Raw genomic sequence first — 13750 nt, forward strand, 5'->3', positions numbered from 1 at the left:
TTTAATGGACTGTTTTTTAGAGCAGGTTTAGGTTCACAGCAAAACTGAGAAGAAAATAGCAAGATTTCCCATGTACCCCCTACCCCCATTTATATATAGCCTCTTCCATGATCAGCACTCCCCACCAGAGTGGTGTATTTGTTATAGTGGAGGAACTTACACTGGCACCTCTTTGGCACCCAAAGTCCACAATTTACTTTAGAGTTCATTCTTGGTGTTGTACATTCTGTGTGTTTGGGCAAATGTATAATGACATGTATCCACAATTACAGTATCATACAGAGTAGGTTCGTGGCTCTAAAATTCCTTCCTCTATGCTCTGCCTATTCATCTGTCCCTCCCCACAACCCCCAGCAACCACTGATCTTTTCACTGTCTCCATAGTTTCCAGAACGTCATATAGTTGGAATCATACTGTATAATTTCAGATTGGCTCCTTTCACTTAGTAATGTGGATTGGTTTCCTTCGTGTCTTTTCATGGCTTGATAGTGAATTTCTTTTCAGTGCTGAAGAATATTCCATTGTCTGGGTGAACACAAATTATTCATTCACCTACTGAAGGACAGTTTGTTGCTGAATTTTGAGGTAACCTGTGATGCACCAATAGATAATTAACCACCTTTGTGGCAAATACATTGCTTAGGGTCCATCCAGACCCCATTGTTCTTCTGCCCTGCCTGAATTACACTGGAAGGGCCATCCAGGAGAAGCAGAAGCTGTGGGGTGGGACACCCCCTGGATTCAAAGTAACTGGAAAGGACACTGTGTGGTTGGTCAGTTAGCAAGCTCCTCAGATTAGATCCTCTAGCAGATGGTCGCAAACTGGGTTATCATTTGGGGGTTTCCTTTCAGGTGTGTCATGTTTGCTTTTTTGTCAGTGAGGCAGATACTGCAAGTTGCCTATTTTCTTTAAAAAAATTTTTTTTTTAAGTTTATTTATTTTTGAGACAGAGAGAGACAGGGCATGAACGGGGGAGGGGCAGAGAGAGAGGGAGACACAGAACCGGAAGTAGGGTCCAGGCTCTGAGCCATTAGCCCAGAGCCTGACGTGGGGCTCAAACTCACAGACTGCGAGATCGTGACCTGAGCTGAAGTCGGACGCTTAACCGACTGAGCCACCCAGGCGCCCCAAGTTGCCTATTTTCTTATCCTGAATATTTTTGAGAGGTAACAGTCTGATCAACTTATTAAAATAAATATATTTCCCAGATTTCCTTGAGAATAGGATTAGCCATGTGGCAGGTTTTGGCCAATGAGTTGTAAGTAGAAGCTGTTGGAAAATTCCTCAAAGGGAGATGGACTCAAAATGGCACAGGCTATTCATTCCTCTCCTTTCTTCTTTCTGGAAATTGGAATCCCAACTCTCCCATGTACTTCCCATGGACTTTGAACAAGTCACCCAACTTCTCTGTATTTCACATATAAAGTAGGGATCACATATAAAGTAACAATGCCTTTAAGGAACGAAACAGGTAACCAGTCAGGGGTGGATGTTGTTGTTGATCATAGTTCCAGATAAATAATGAAACTTGGTTTTTGCAGGGGAAGGATAGATGCCACATATTAAAATCTATTTCCCTTGGGCCTCTCCTAGATTCTTTTAGGTATGTCCCATATATGCAGTCTGATTCTAGATTTTCTTACAAATAAAGATGGGGTCATAGGGAATAGTGTTACAGTGTCTATTGCTGCATAAGAAAACTTAGCAACATGAAACAGACATTTGATTCTGCTCACAGGTTCTGTGGGTCAGGAATTTGGACAGGACACAGCGGGAATGCCTTCTCTCTGCCCCATGGTGTCTGGGGCCTCAGCTGGGAAGACTAGAAGGATTCGTTGTGACTCAGTGGTTGGATCCTCTGAAGGCTTGTTGTACACCCCTGGGCTGGGCTGACTCAGTCACAGGGAACACTGACCAGAGCATCATACCCAGCCCTGGTCACCTGGGCTTCCTCACAGCACGGCAGCCTCAGAGTAGTCAGACTTCTTACCTGATGGTTCAGGGCTCTGAGTATAAGTGTCTTCACTAGCAAGCTGGAAGCTGCAATGCCTTTTATGACCCATCCTTGAAAGTCACACAGAGTCACTTCCCCAAACCATCTGTTGGAGCAGTCACAGCCCACCGGGATTCAAGGAGAGAGGACATAGAGGTCATCTCTCCATGGGAAGAGTGTCAAGGCTATACTGCACATGATTATGTCATGTGGGGGATATTGTTGTGTCCATCTTTGGAAAATACAATCTGCCACCAGTGATGTGGGGCATTAGATAAATAGGATGAAGCCAGATGTTGTGTTCAAAGGCTGAGCACTTTGGTCATCATAGATAAATAACTGGAGCCAAATATTATGTTCAAGAGCTGGAAAATATTGGACTTGGTTTCAAACAGAACCAGATTCTTCAAGGACACTGTAATTTCCTACATGCAGCGTCATTTGTTTCTGAACCACTGGTTCTCTCTCTGAATAAAGTCAGAGGAGGTTTTTAATAAAAACCCCTTAAAAAGGCTTTTTTTTAGATAACGAGTTTTAATAAGAATGCAACTTAAATAGATTCTTTGGCTGGTGCTATGACAGTATTTGAACAGGACCCCTGACTTTAATTAACTATTTTGCCAGGTGGGCCTCCTTTTTAATTAGTACAGAAGATCTAAACAGATTTTTTCCATTTTATTCTCCAAGAAAAAAAATGTAGGATGGTTCCATGGCAATCTTTTGGGGTTGGAATTAATTTGATTAAGTAAAATTGCTGCCAAAATGGTCAGGCAGTCACCTAAATATAGCCAATTGATGGAGAAAGGAGCCCATTGAACAATATTTCACTTGAGAAACTGAATTGCCATTCCTACAATAAATGTCATGCAGATGAATTTTATCAGACTTTCATAGCACTCACTAATTAGAATATTTAAGTAAGAAGATACTTTAGTAATTCATGAGCTCTTTGAGAGGTAACCTGACAAAAAGAAGACAGGGGACCCCTACATAATAAACTAATTTACGGATTCCAGTCCACATGCTTTGTTGGCTTATACACCATGGAATAAAGAAATTTGTCACAACAAATTCTGCCTTGGATACCATCAAATTTAAAATTGTGTGTTCATCATGAGAGCTGGGGACTTGATTTCTTGCACACCAAGTCTCATTACTCCTGTGTCTTCCATTTGGCATGAATTCCACAGCCATTTTCCAACCTTTGTCAAAATCATAAAGGAACTCAAAAGGATAATTGTATTCAGGAAAAAGGGAAGGGAGGAGGGGGACTACACCAGAACTAGTTTCCCCATCAAAGTCTTAAATTCAAGATCCACATTTTAAAAACAAAAACAAAAAAAAAGATCCACATTTCCTAACAATTTACTTACATACTAAAAATAAAGGAAACAACTAGACACATCCCACAGTGTTGGAAAGTGTATGAAATCATCATTACCTCAAGATCCCTTATGGGGTGGCAGGGGTGGAAACTGCCTTAAGTCATCATTTAGTGGAGTGATTTTCTGTGATGGTAGACAGAGTCCTGGACTTCACCGGATTTCCCTGGTCTGTCAGTAACCATGACTAGGAATGACCTAAAATTTTTAGAGAAGTCTGCTTGGCCCTACAAGAGTAATTTATGTCTAAGAAACCCATCTGTGGGTGACTTATCTTTAATGTCAATGCAAAATATTTCGATGCATTCCACATTCCCAGAACGTTCCCCTGGTTATGCTAACACAGTGCCAAATCTCATTAAAATGGGCAAAAGTACTTCCATAGCTGAGATTAGCTATCTTAGCACAGTGTGGTCATTTTTTTTTCTCTACAGTGTGGCTGTTTTCTGTACTCTTTAAGCCCTCATAGCTATAATGTGCGGAAGCATACAGAAGCAACCCCAAGATTTTAATTCAATATTTAAATTTAAAAAATAAATAAAACTACCCCCCCAAACAGATACCATGACAACAAATCATTGAAAGCCATGCTGACTATATCGGTCTCCTGGAACAGGCTGACCCCAGAGGGTACCCACTGCTCTGACTCTCAGCCAGCAGCCTGGCAGGGCTCCACAAAACCTTGTCAAGACACCACCAGCTAAGTTTCTGTGGCCCTCTTGTTGAAGTGCTCAGCCTTGGCCAAATCAGCACTCTTAAACACAGAGTCCTTGTGGGCGGAAGTGAAACCCCTTTGCAAAGTCAAAAATTTTGTCCGTCACATGGACAGAACACAAGGTGTGTCCCTCGATGCCTGGTTTCCCTTCCTTAATCCCTCAGCTCAAAGAAATTTTAAAGAGAATGTAGAGGGGCTGAGACCTTGTGGGATTATGGACTCTGCCCTCTAGTGAGCCCCAGGGAAACCTGATGCTAAATCTATGCCGGAGCTGTTGCCAGTGCCCCCACCCCCACTCTCCTGGACCCCCAGCCACCCTACTGCCAAGGTGAGAGAGTGACCCTTCCTCAGAGACTCACTCAGCTTTCCAAAAAGACATCCCTACTGACAAGGGGCTTCCCACCCCTGCAGGTAGAAGAGGGGTGGCTAAGCCTAAAGCTTCTGGGGCCAAACTCAAATGGCCCTTAATCTTCAAAACACACATGGCAGGCACGTTCTTCACTGTCATAGCTGCATTGTGTATTTAATTCAGAAATAGCTTTTACTGTGATGGGCTGCCAGGTAAAATTGACCCTGTAATGTCACATGCTGCACCCTGGGAGGGTTCATTGCTCGGTCTGAGAAGTCAAGACTTGAGGAAACACACCTGACAGAAGAAAGACTATGGAGCTACCTATGGCTAGAGAAATACTTGTGGCAGGAGCAAAGGGGGTGGGGATGATCACATAAGGAGAGGGCAGTCTGCAGCCAGTGGCTCAGGCATGGCCTTTTCCAGACTCTTCTTGGGTCCAGACAAGCCCCACTCTTCCACACCAGACTCTTCCCTCCCTCCATCCATCCCCCTTTCCCTCCTTTCTTCTCCCTTGCTCCTTCTGCTTTGTTTCATTTCTCTCTCCATTTGTTCATCAGATGTCTGGTTCCTTACCACAACACAGCCACTGTAGTTAAAAATAACTTTTTATCATGTTAGAAGTGATAGTCATTTTTAAAAAATAGAAACTACAGATAGTTAAATGAGCATAAAGGTAAAAAATGACCCAGTCTCTCAACCATGGAAATTGACCATTTGAACACTTCGTTAAAGTGCTGATAGAAAACAAATAGAATGATACTGTGTATGTTTATAAAAATAGAATGATAAAATTGTGGTTTATATACACAATGGAATACTACGTGGCAATGAGAAAGAATGAAATATGGCCTTTTGTAGCAACATGGATGGAACTGGAGAGTGTTATGCTAAGTGAAATAAGTCATGCAGAGAAGGACAGATTCCATATGTTTTCACTCCTATGTGGATCCTGAGAAACTTAACAGAAGACCATGGGGGAGGGGAAGAAAAAAAAATGGTTAGAGAGGGAGGGAACCAAAACATAAGAGACTCCTAAAAACTGAGAACAAACTGAGGGTTTATGGGGGATAGGAGGGAGGGGTGGGTGGGTGATGGGTATTGAGGGCACCTGTTGGGATGAGCGCTGGGTGTTTTATGGAAACCAATTTGACAATAAATTTCATAATAAAAAAAATTAAAAAAATAAGAAAATAAAAATAGAATAATACTGTGTAAGTTATAAAATATAACTTTTTATGCTACTGTAGCATCAAATGTACTGTGAACATATTTTTCTGATGTGAATTATAGTTTACTAATAATTTTTGTGGGATGTGTTGCATCCCATTTTGTGGATGTACCATTGTTTTGTTAGCTGATGCCTTCCATGTTGCTCTGGAGGTAGATTGCCTGTCTGTATGCATCCATCTCCTTGAGTGATGGACCATTTGCACCTCCCTTAAGGTGCCAACCCCAAACGCTTTCCAAAACTGTATCTGCTCTCTCCCAGACCCCCAAATACCCAGTTTCACACACATAATTGGTATTGGCCCAGAGTTCACCTGACATTCCTCACCTTGTGCCTTTTCTGCTGGCTGATTCCTCCCCAGGGCTTCACCATGTGATGCCCAAACACCCACAGGTTGTTTCGATTTATTTAAAAATTCAGTTAAGTCATGTGTCCTTGTTTAGATAGAATCCCCAGGAGATGTCCAGGACTAAGCAAATGTTTGGGATCAGTGTAGTCCAAATTGCCTTAGATTTCTAAAATGCCACATTGAAGTTCAGAGCAAAAGCTTAAATCTATATGCCCTCAGGAAAGCTTTATTGAATATAACTGTGTACTAAGTTCAGAGTTTAAGGGCAAAGTGCAGGTTCAGCCACCACCAAAAGAACCCATATTTTTCCACTGAGGTTCTCTGTTTGGTTGCCTGAACTGGTAGGGAGCATGTCTCTGGTTGGTAGGTCAGTAGCCATTAAGGGCTGACATACAAAAAGTGGTTGTGACATGGGATTTATCTAGCGGCATCTCTCCTTTTCATCTGGGTTCATGCGGCAGTTTTAGCCAGATTCTAGGGGGCATAACACCATGAATCCATACCTTTGACAACTTACAAACTAACAAGTAGCCTGCAGAACAATTGCAGGTATACTTCCCATAAACTTGAACCTTCTTCTTGGGAACAGACATGACCAAACAGCTGAACCTCCCCAAAGCCAGCTTGCAAGGATTCACTTTTCACTTGTTTCTTTTGCTTACATCAACTATTAAAAAACTGAAATTCTTTCTGATCACTTTTGACTAGGAGGTTTTTCTCAAAATGCTGCTGTGAAAAAATTTACAAAATGAACAGTGTTAACACACCTCATAGAAGAGAATAAACCCAATTCCTTAACTAGCTGTGCGAGGTATTGAATAGTAGAGACTTGGTTGTAACCTAGCAACTGATTTTGAAACGGGGAACAATGCAATCGGAGTTTAAAATATCTGAGGAACATTTAGTCATTAAGTCCAAGTATGCAGTTTCTGACACAAGGTTAGCTTCTCTTGAGTTTAGTCAATATCTGTTACTATTATTTGCAATATGTAATAAGATGTAACCTGTCTGTTATATTTGAAAAATAAATTGCTATAATAAAGGTCCCCAAATCCAGAAATGTTTCTAATGTTGTTTTTCTGATTCCCCCCTTTGTCTCCCGGCCCCTACCCTTGCCAGGGTTCAGAAATAGTAACAGGTAATGCAAAAAATGGGACTTACTTCCGGATACATATTGACAAGTATAAAATGGTGGAAACCATTACGTGCCTTTCTAAAGAGCCTTTCCCTGTCTCCAACTACATCCGCTTGTTTGGCCAGCATGAGCAACTTCTCAACAACCTGTGCGCTCGGTACGAGGACAAACTGATCCCAGATCTCTACAGGTAAGTTGGACATTACACTTTGCTAAGGAGAAATGCAAACATTTATAATGTCTTGTGAATGAGGGATGTGTTTCTGGATGCACCAGAAAGCAAAACAGGAGCCCATGGGAGAAGCTAGAGTGGCAGAAATTTTATTCTAATATACCAAAGAATATCTGACCACTAGCATTGGATGGAGAGTAGAGGGTCCTATGGAGAAGTGCATGGACTCTTGATGCATCCACATATGGTCCCCATGGCCATGCACAGGCCTGGATCTCAGATGCATCCAAGCACAGCCTTCACACCACAGACAGGCCCAGATGAGATGATATTTGAGTGCCTTTCAACATTGGCCTGCCAAGAGTAATCAGAAATCAAAGGAGGTAGATTTGGGAGCAGGATATGGAAGCACTTGGTCCTGGTGGGAATTCCACAGCCATGGACAGGCCCTTCATGACCCCAACCATCTTCCTAGCACATGCTCAGGCAAAGGTGGAGGCTGTTTGCCTAAGATATTGTCATGGGAACTCTGCACTGTGGGATGGTTAGATTGGGTGATCTGTCTTTTCAAATATGAAGATACTTTTTCATTCTATACCTCTGGGAATGCTAGAATTTTAGAGTAGAAAGCTACTGCTGGATATAGTCTATTGGTTAGAAAGGTTAGGAAAACTTACTTCTTTACACAAAACAAGACGATGATAGACTCAGTGCCAGGTACAGATGTAGGACATAAGTCATAGAATTCCAGGGTCCTCAATACCCATGGGCATGACTGCTAGAATCAGAAGCAATCTCTCTTTCCTCCTAAAGATATTTTTAAATTGTAGAATACATCATACAAACAAAAAAGTATATAAAACATGTATGTACACTTTAAGGGATAATAGTACTAGAATTCTATGTTAATAATTCCTTCATTAATAATTCCTTACTTCAGGATGTTAGAAGCCCTCTCTCATCACATCCATTCTGTGTCCTTGGAGTAACAACTATCCTGACATTTGGTTAACCATTCCCTTTCTTTCCTGTAAAGCAGGGATCAGCAAACTTTCTCTATAAAGGGCCAAGTAGTAAATATTTTCAGCTCTGTGAGCCATACAACCTCATCACAAGTACTCAACTCTGCTGCTATAGTGTGAAAGCAGCCACAGACAAAACGTAAACAAATGGATGTGGCTGTGTCCCAATAAAACTCCATACCAAAGCAAGGGCCAGGCCAACCCTTGTTTTAAAGGTGTACCACATATATATGACTTCCAAATAATAAATTAATTTGTTTTGCTTACTTTTAAATCGATTCTGTGGCCAACTAGAGAAAGTCAACACTCCATGAAGCACCATTTCTGAGGCCCATTCATGTGATGTACGGAGCTGGAGTCCATTTGTTTTCCCTGCTGTATAATACTCCCTTATACAACTGTCCTAGTTCATTCATCTGTTGATTGATTGATATTTAAATTGTTCCCAGCTTGGTGCCATTACTAACAATGCCGTGGGCATTTTGGGCACACCTCATGTGCGAGAACTTCTCTTGGGTGTACTAGATAGTGCTGAAATTTTCCCCAAATTGGTTGTATCTACTTAAACTCCCTCCAGTCTTGTCAGTCTGTGGCACTGTTAGACTTTAAAATGTGGCCTTCATGGGGCACCTGAGTGGCTCAGTCGGGTTTAGTATCCAACTCTTGGTTTCAGTTCAGGTCATGATCTCAGGGTCGTTGAGTTTGAGCCCCATGTCAAGCTCCACACTGACAGAGCCAGGCCTGCTTGGAATTCTCTCTTTCCCTCTCTCTCGGCCCCTCCCCCATTCATGCCCACATGTGTTCTCTTGCTCAAAATAAAAAGATAAACTTTAAAAAATAAAAATAAAAAATAAAATAAAATGTGGCCTTTGTGGGGTACCTGGATGGCTCAGTCAGGTAAGCATCCGACTCTTGATCTCGACTCAAGTAATGATCCCAAGATTGGTGGGATCGAGCCCTGAACTGGGCTTTGTGCTGACTGCATGGAGGCTACTTGGGATTCTCTCTCTCTCCCACTCTGTCTGTCCCTCCCCCATTTGCACACACCCATGCACTCTCTCTCTCAAAATAAATAAACTTATAAAATAAAAATAAAATGTGGCCTTTGTGATGGTGTGAAAAGGTATCCTCCTGTGGTTTTAATTTCCTTGCCCTGTTTAGTAACACAACTCAGTATCTTTTCATTTGTTCTCGGGGCATTCATGATAGTTTCTGGGAAATGCCTGTTTGTGATATTTGTTCATTTTTCTTTTGGTTTGTCTTTTTACTCACCCGTATGAGTTGTTTATATTCTCTGGATAGAAACTCAGTTATGTATTTTTAACATTTTGAAGCTTGTCTTTTCACTTTATGTTGTCAATTAACAGAATTAAAATTAACTTCTTGATTTTAATGTAATCTGTTTGTCTTCTTCAGGGTGCCTTGGATATTTTTGTCCCTTTGCTCTTCCAGTAGTTTTATAGTAAACTTGTGAAGCCCCATGAAAAGCCCCATGGATTTGATAGGAAATGTATTGAACCTTAGATCAATTCAGTGAGAGGTGACATCTTTGATATTAAGTCGATATGTTATAATATAACATAGTACAGGTCTTAGTTTATTTAGGTCTCTTTAATATCTTTTAATAAGGATTTAAAATTTTCTCCATGATGGCTTTCATAACTTTTGTTTGATATAGTCCAAAGTGCTTTATATTTTTAAGTCTGTCAAATAATCATTTTCTTATTGATTGCTGCTATATAGTGCATAGAAATACACTTTTTTTTGGTATGATTTTACTTCTGCAAATTTGCTAAACTTCCTCATTTATTCAAATAATTTATATATTGTTTTAGATTTTACACACAGAAAAATTATATTATCTGCAAATAATTACAGTTTCGTTTCTTCCTTTCCAATCTTTGTCACTTCTGTATCTTTTTCCTATTTACTACAATAGGTAAACTTTGCAGTACAAGGTAGGACAGAAGTCGTGAGGGGTGGTACCTTTGCCTTATTAATCTTAAAGGGAATGTGTTCAATATTAAGTATATGACATTTGCCATACATATTTTTGTGGATTCCTTTATCAAAATAAGAAAGTTTCTTTTGGGGAACACCTGGGTGGCTAGTGGGTTAAGTGTCTGACTCTTGATCTCAGCTCAGGTCTTGATCTCAGGGTCATGAGTTCAAGCCCCACACTGGGCTCTGCACTGGCCATGGGACCTACTTCAAAAAAAAAAAAAAAAGTTTCTTTTTATTACTGGCTTGCTAATAAACATTTTTATCATGCTTGGATTTTTATTGTTTTTCCTGAAACCTTTTGTGTTTGAGGATATCTTCCTATATGCTTTTAATTATAAATTATATTTTGGTGTAATATCAAATTTGGCAAAGTGTCAAATTTCTTCATATTATTTTTTTAATGTTTATTTTGACAGAGAGAGAGAGAGAGAGATTGAGAGAGAGAGAATGCAAGCAGGGAGGGGCAGAGAGGGAGAATCCCAAGGAGGCTCTATGCTGTCAGCACAGAGCCTGATGTGGGGCTCGATTTCATAAACCATGAGATAATGACCTGAGCTGAAATCAGGAGTCTGATGCCCAGCCAACTGAGCCACCCAGGCTCTACTAAGGTATCAAATTTCTTAATCACAAGCTTTCCCTCAAATCTGTGTAGACTTGACTCCAATATTTATTTAAAATAAAGAAAAATACAGAGCGCCTAAGTGGCTCAGTCGCTTAAGCGTCTGACTTCAGCTCAGATCATGATCTCACAGTTTGTGAGTCAGACTCTGTGCTGACAGTTCAGAGCCTGGAACCTACTTTGGATTCTGTGTCTCCCTCTCTCTCTGCCCCACCCCCGCTCATACTCTGTCTCTGTCTCTCTCAAAAATAAATAAACATTAAAAAAATTTTTTAATAAAGAAAAATACAAGTGTTTAGAAAACGAACACATTTGTTCCTTAGCTTGTGCAAAGGATTTTATTGTTGCTTTAATCTTACCCAAAATAGTTGAATTGGAGGGGAATCAATTGATAATTAAAGAAAATTTTTACGTGATGTGGATCAATATGTTAAAGGTCTTTTCTGAAAAGAAAATGTTTTCACATTTGACGCAATTCAAAGCCCTGACTGATTTGTTTTTCCCTGAGAAGAAGGTGGTGTTGAAACAGAAAGACTTGGTAAGCTTGGGACCACTAGTCGGGACACAGCTGTTAACTGATGATAGTAATAATTTTAAAAGTTAATTTGATTTGCAAAGAGTGAATATTTGGGATGGCAAAATGAGACAAACCCTAGAACGTGCCAGATCAAGATGTTCCAATTGACCTCTGTAAGAAAGAAGCAAGGTGGGCAGGAAGATGGTAGCTGATCATCCGAGGTCACTGATCATGTGTGAGTGTGATGTATCAAGGGCATCGCCGTGCCTCATCAGTCACTCCCATACGTGTGTTAGCATGTATGTGCAGCTGCGGCCACATTCTTTTCAAGTGCCATGAAACACTGCCAGGCCCCAGTGCTAATTCTTGGCCCACTGCTGCCTGCCCTGTCTGTTGTCAGACAGACTGGCAAGGCTCTTTGCAAGCAGACAGGGCAAATGGTTTAGCTTATTTTGGCCGCAGTATGATTACCGATTGTTTCCCTGACCTCAACAGCAGCAGCAATATCTCTTGTTCCAATCCAGGCCAGTTTCCGTCTACTGCATGTGGGAGCACCATCCTCCGTGCTGCGGGAGCTGACTGTCAACCAATCACTCCGTCTTCTGCAAGACAGACATGATGTCAAGATCAGGTTCCTCCTCGGGTCCAAAGAAACCCTCAGGATCCTTTCTCTCCACTTCCCCAACCTATTCTCACCCCCAACAAGGGCCAACACAGAGCGAGCACTGGCGGTGCCAGAGGGAATGGTGGCAGCCACAGGGCCAGATGCTATAGCAGTTGAGGCCTCACAAAGCAGTGACTCTGGCTGCCTGTGGAGCAGCTTGCTTAGAGCCATTTGGAGGCACGAGGCTGAGCAGTCACCCACCACGATACACGGTTGGACAGCTGCCACAGGACGGCGGTGCAGCTGAGGGTCTGGGGCCCAGGCTGGCTTGGATTCCACCTATACTTTATTCTTTGTTTTCAGCTTGGAGTGCCAGGACAAACCATTAACAATGAAGAGAACAAATCCACCACCAGTGATTGTGTGTGTACGTGAGTGTGCCTGTGTGCGCACGTATGTGTGTGTATGAGACAGAGATACAAATTCATCAGTTGATTGCTTTACTACTTTGGAGAAAGAATGGAGCTCATTTCAGCAGTCAAAGTCATGTCACAAATGTGTGACTAGAATGTACTCTTCCCCTTATGAGCACTTGTGTCCTGCAGTGTTGCATGTGCAAGCCTCACAGTCCCCTGCCTGCTGAGTCCCGTGACGGTGTTTAGAATGAGCACCCTGCTGATAGTGTTCCTCCCTCGGGACACAGCAGGGAGAAGGAGCTTCCATGAGGGTGGTGAGCAGTCACAAAAGGGGGACTCTGGATGGAGGGGAAAGGCAAGGCTGAGGCTGCTTCCCAAGAAGTCTCTGCTGCGGGGCTCTAACCAGGCATGTCCCACGCCTTCTTTCTTAACTGCCTCATCTTCATTTACCACACTTCTGGATGGCCCTGCAAAAACAAGGTCTTGCCTACTGAACCACCCCCCACCCTCCAGCATTAATTAACAGCCTGTAGCATCCTTTTTTCCTCACGGCGTGAACAGGTCTTGCCCTAGCTTCTTTGTGTGAGCCCATCAGATGCTCGCAAACCTTGATTAAATCACCTCTTTTCACATCTTAACATGCTCGGCTCTCAAAGGCTGCCCTCACATGGCCCTCTCCTCCAGTGAGCACCGCCGCCCGCCACACTTCCCCGAACACTCGAATGGCCTATTTTTAGTGGGTAAGTGCCGCTGTGCACAATATTCTAAATGGGATTTGAGCAAGCCCTTTAAAAGGCTGCCATTACCTTTTGAACTATGAAGCTCCCGAACTTACTCCCTCAGGAAAGCTGCCTTGCGCAGTCTCTGTCTCCGAAGCTGTAAAGCAGGGCACTGCCAATGCGCATTGTCCCCTGACTCACTTATTAGGCTCCAATTATAGTCATTTAAGCATGACTTAAATGTTTTTCTGTCCCTCCGTAGTCAGTGGCCTCGTGCTGTGTCCAACAGAAAGTCACACACTAAATTCTAGGTGCCCGTTTTTCTGGACTTATCAGAATTCCTTGAAATATGACTGCCCACTGCAGCTTGTCAATTTTTTCTTTCTATGTACCTAAAAATTGCTGGATAATCATTCTTCCAAAATGCAAACTTTCCTGTTGGCCACTTACCAAGTCACCCACCTGCCTTTCTGTGGACTGCTTAAAGTGTTTCTGCTTGTCTGTTTCATTTCAGCAAATGG

General features: G+C 42.1%; 1 protein-coding gene across 3 annotated transcripts in view; it reads left to right on the top strand.

The window, feature by feature from the left end:
- CFAP61 (cilia and flagella associated protein 61) overlaps window positions 1-13750 on the top strand; it is a 279904-nt gene that overhangs the window by 218215 nt on the left and 47939 nt on the right. For all 3 annotated transcript variants that reach the window (XM_019462387.2, XM_019462391.2, XM_053890470.1), the window contains one exon: window positions 7141-7346. In XM_019462387.2, coding sequence (XP_019317932.2) covers window positions 7141-7346 — 206 coding nt within the window. The remainder of the gene's footprint in view (window positions 1-7140; window positions 7347-13750) is intronic.

This window comes from Panthera pardus, unplaced genomic scaffold (genome assembly GCF_024362965.1).
Source record: "Panthera pardus isolate Hobbes unplaced genomic scaffold, ASM2436296v1 HiC_scaffold_25, whole genome shotgun sequence".
Classification (NCBI taxonomy): domain Eukaryota; kingdom Metazoa; phylum Chordata; class Mammalia; order Carnivora; family Felidae; genus Panthera; species Panthera pardus.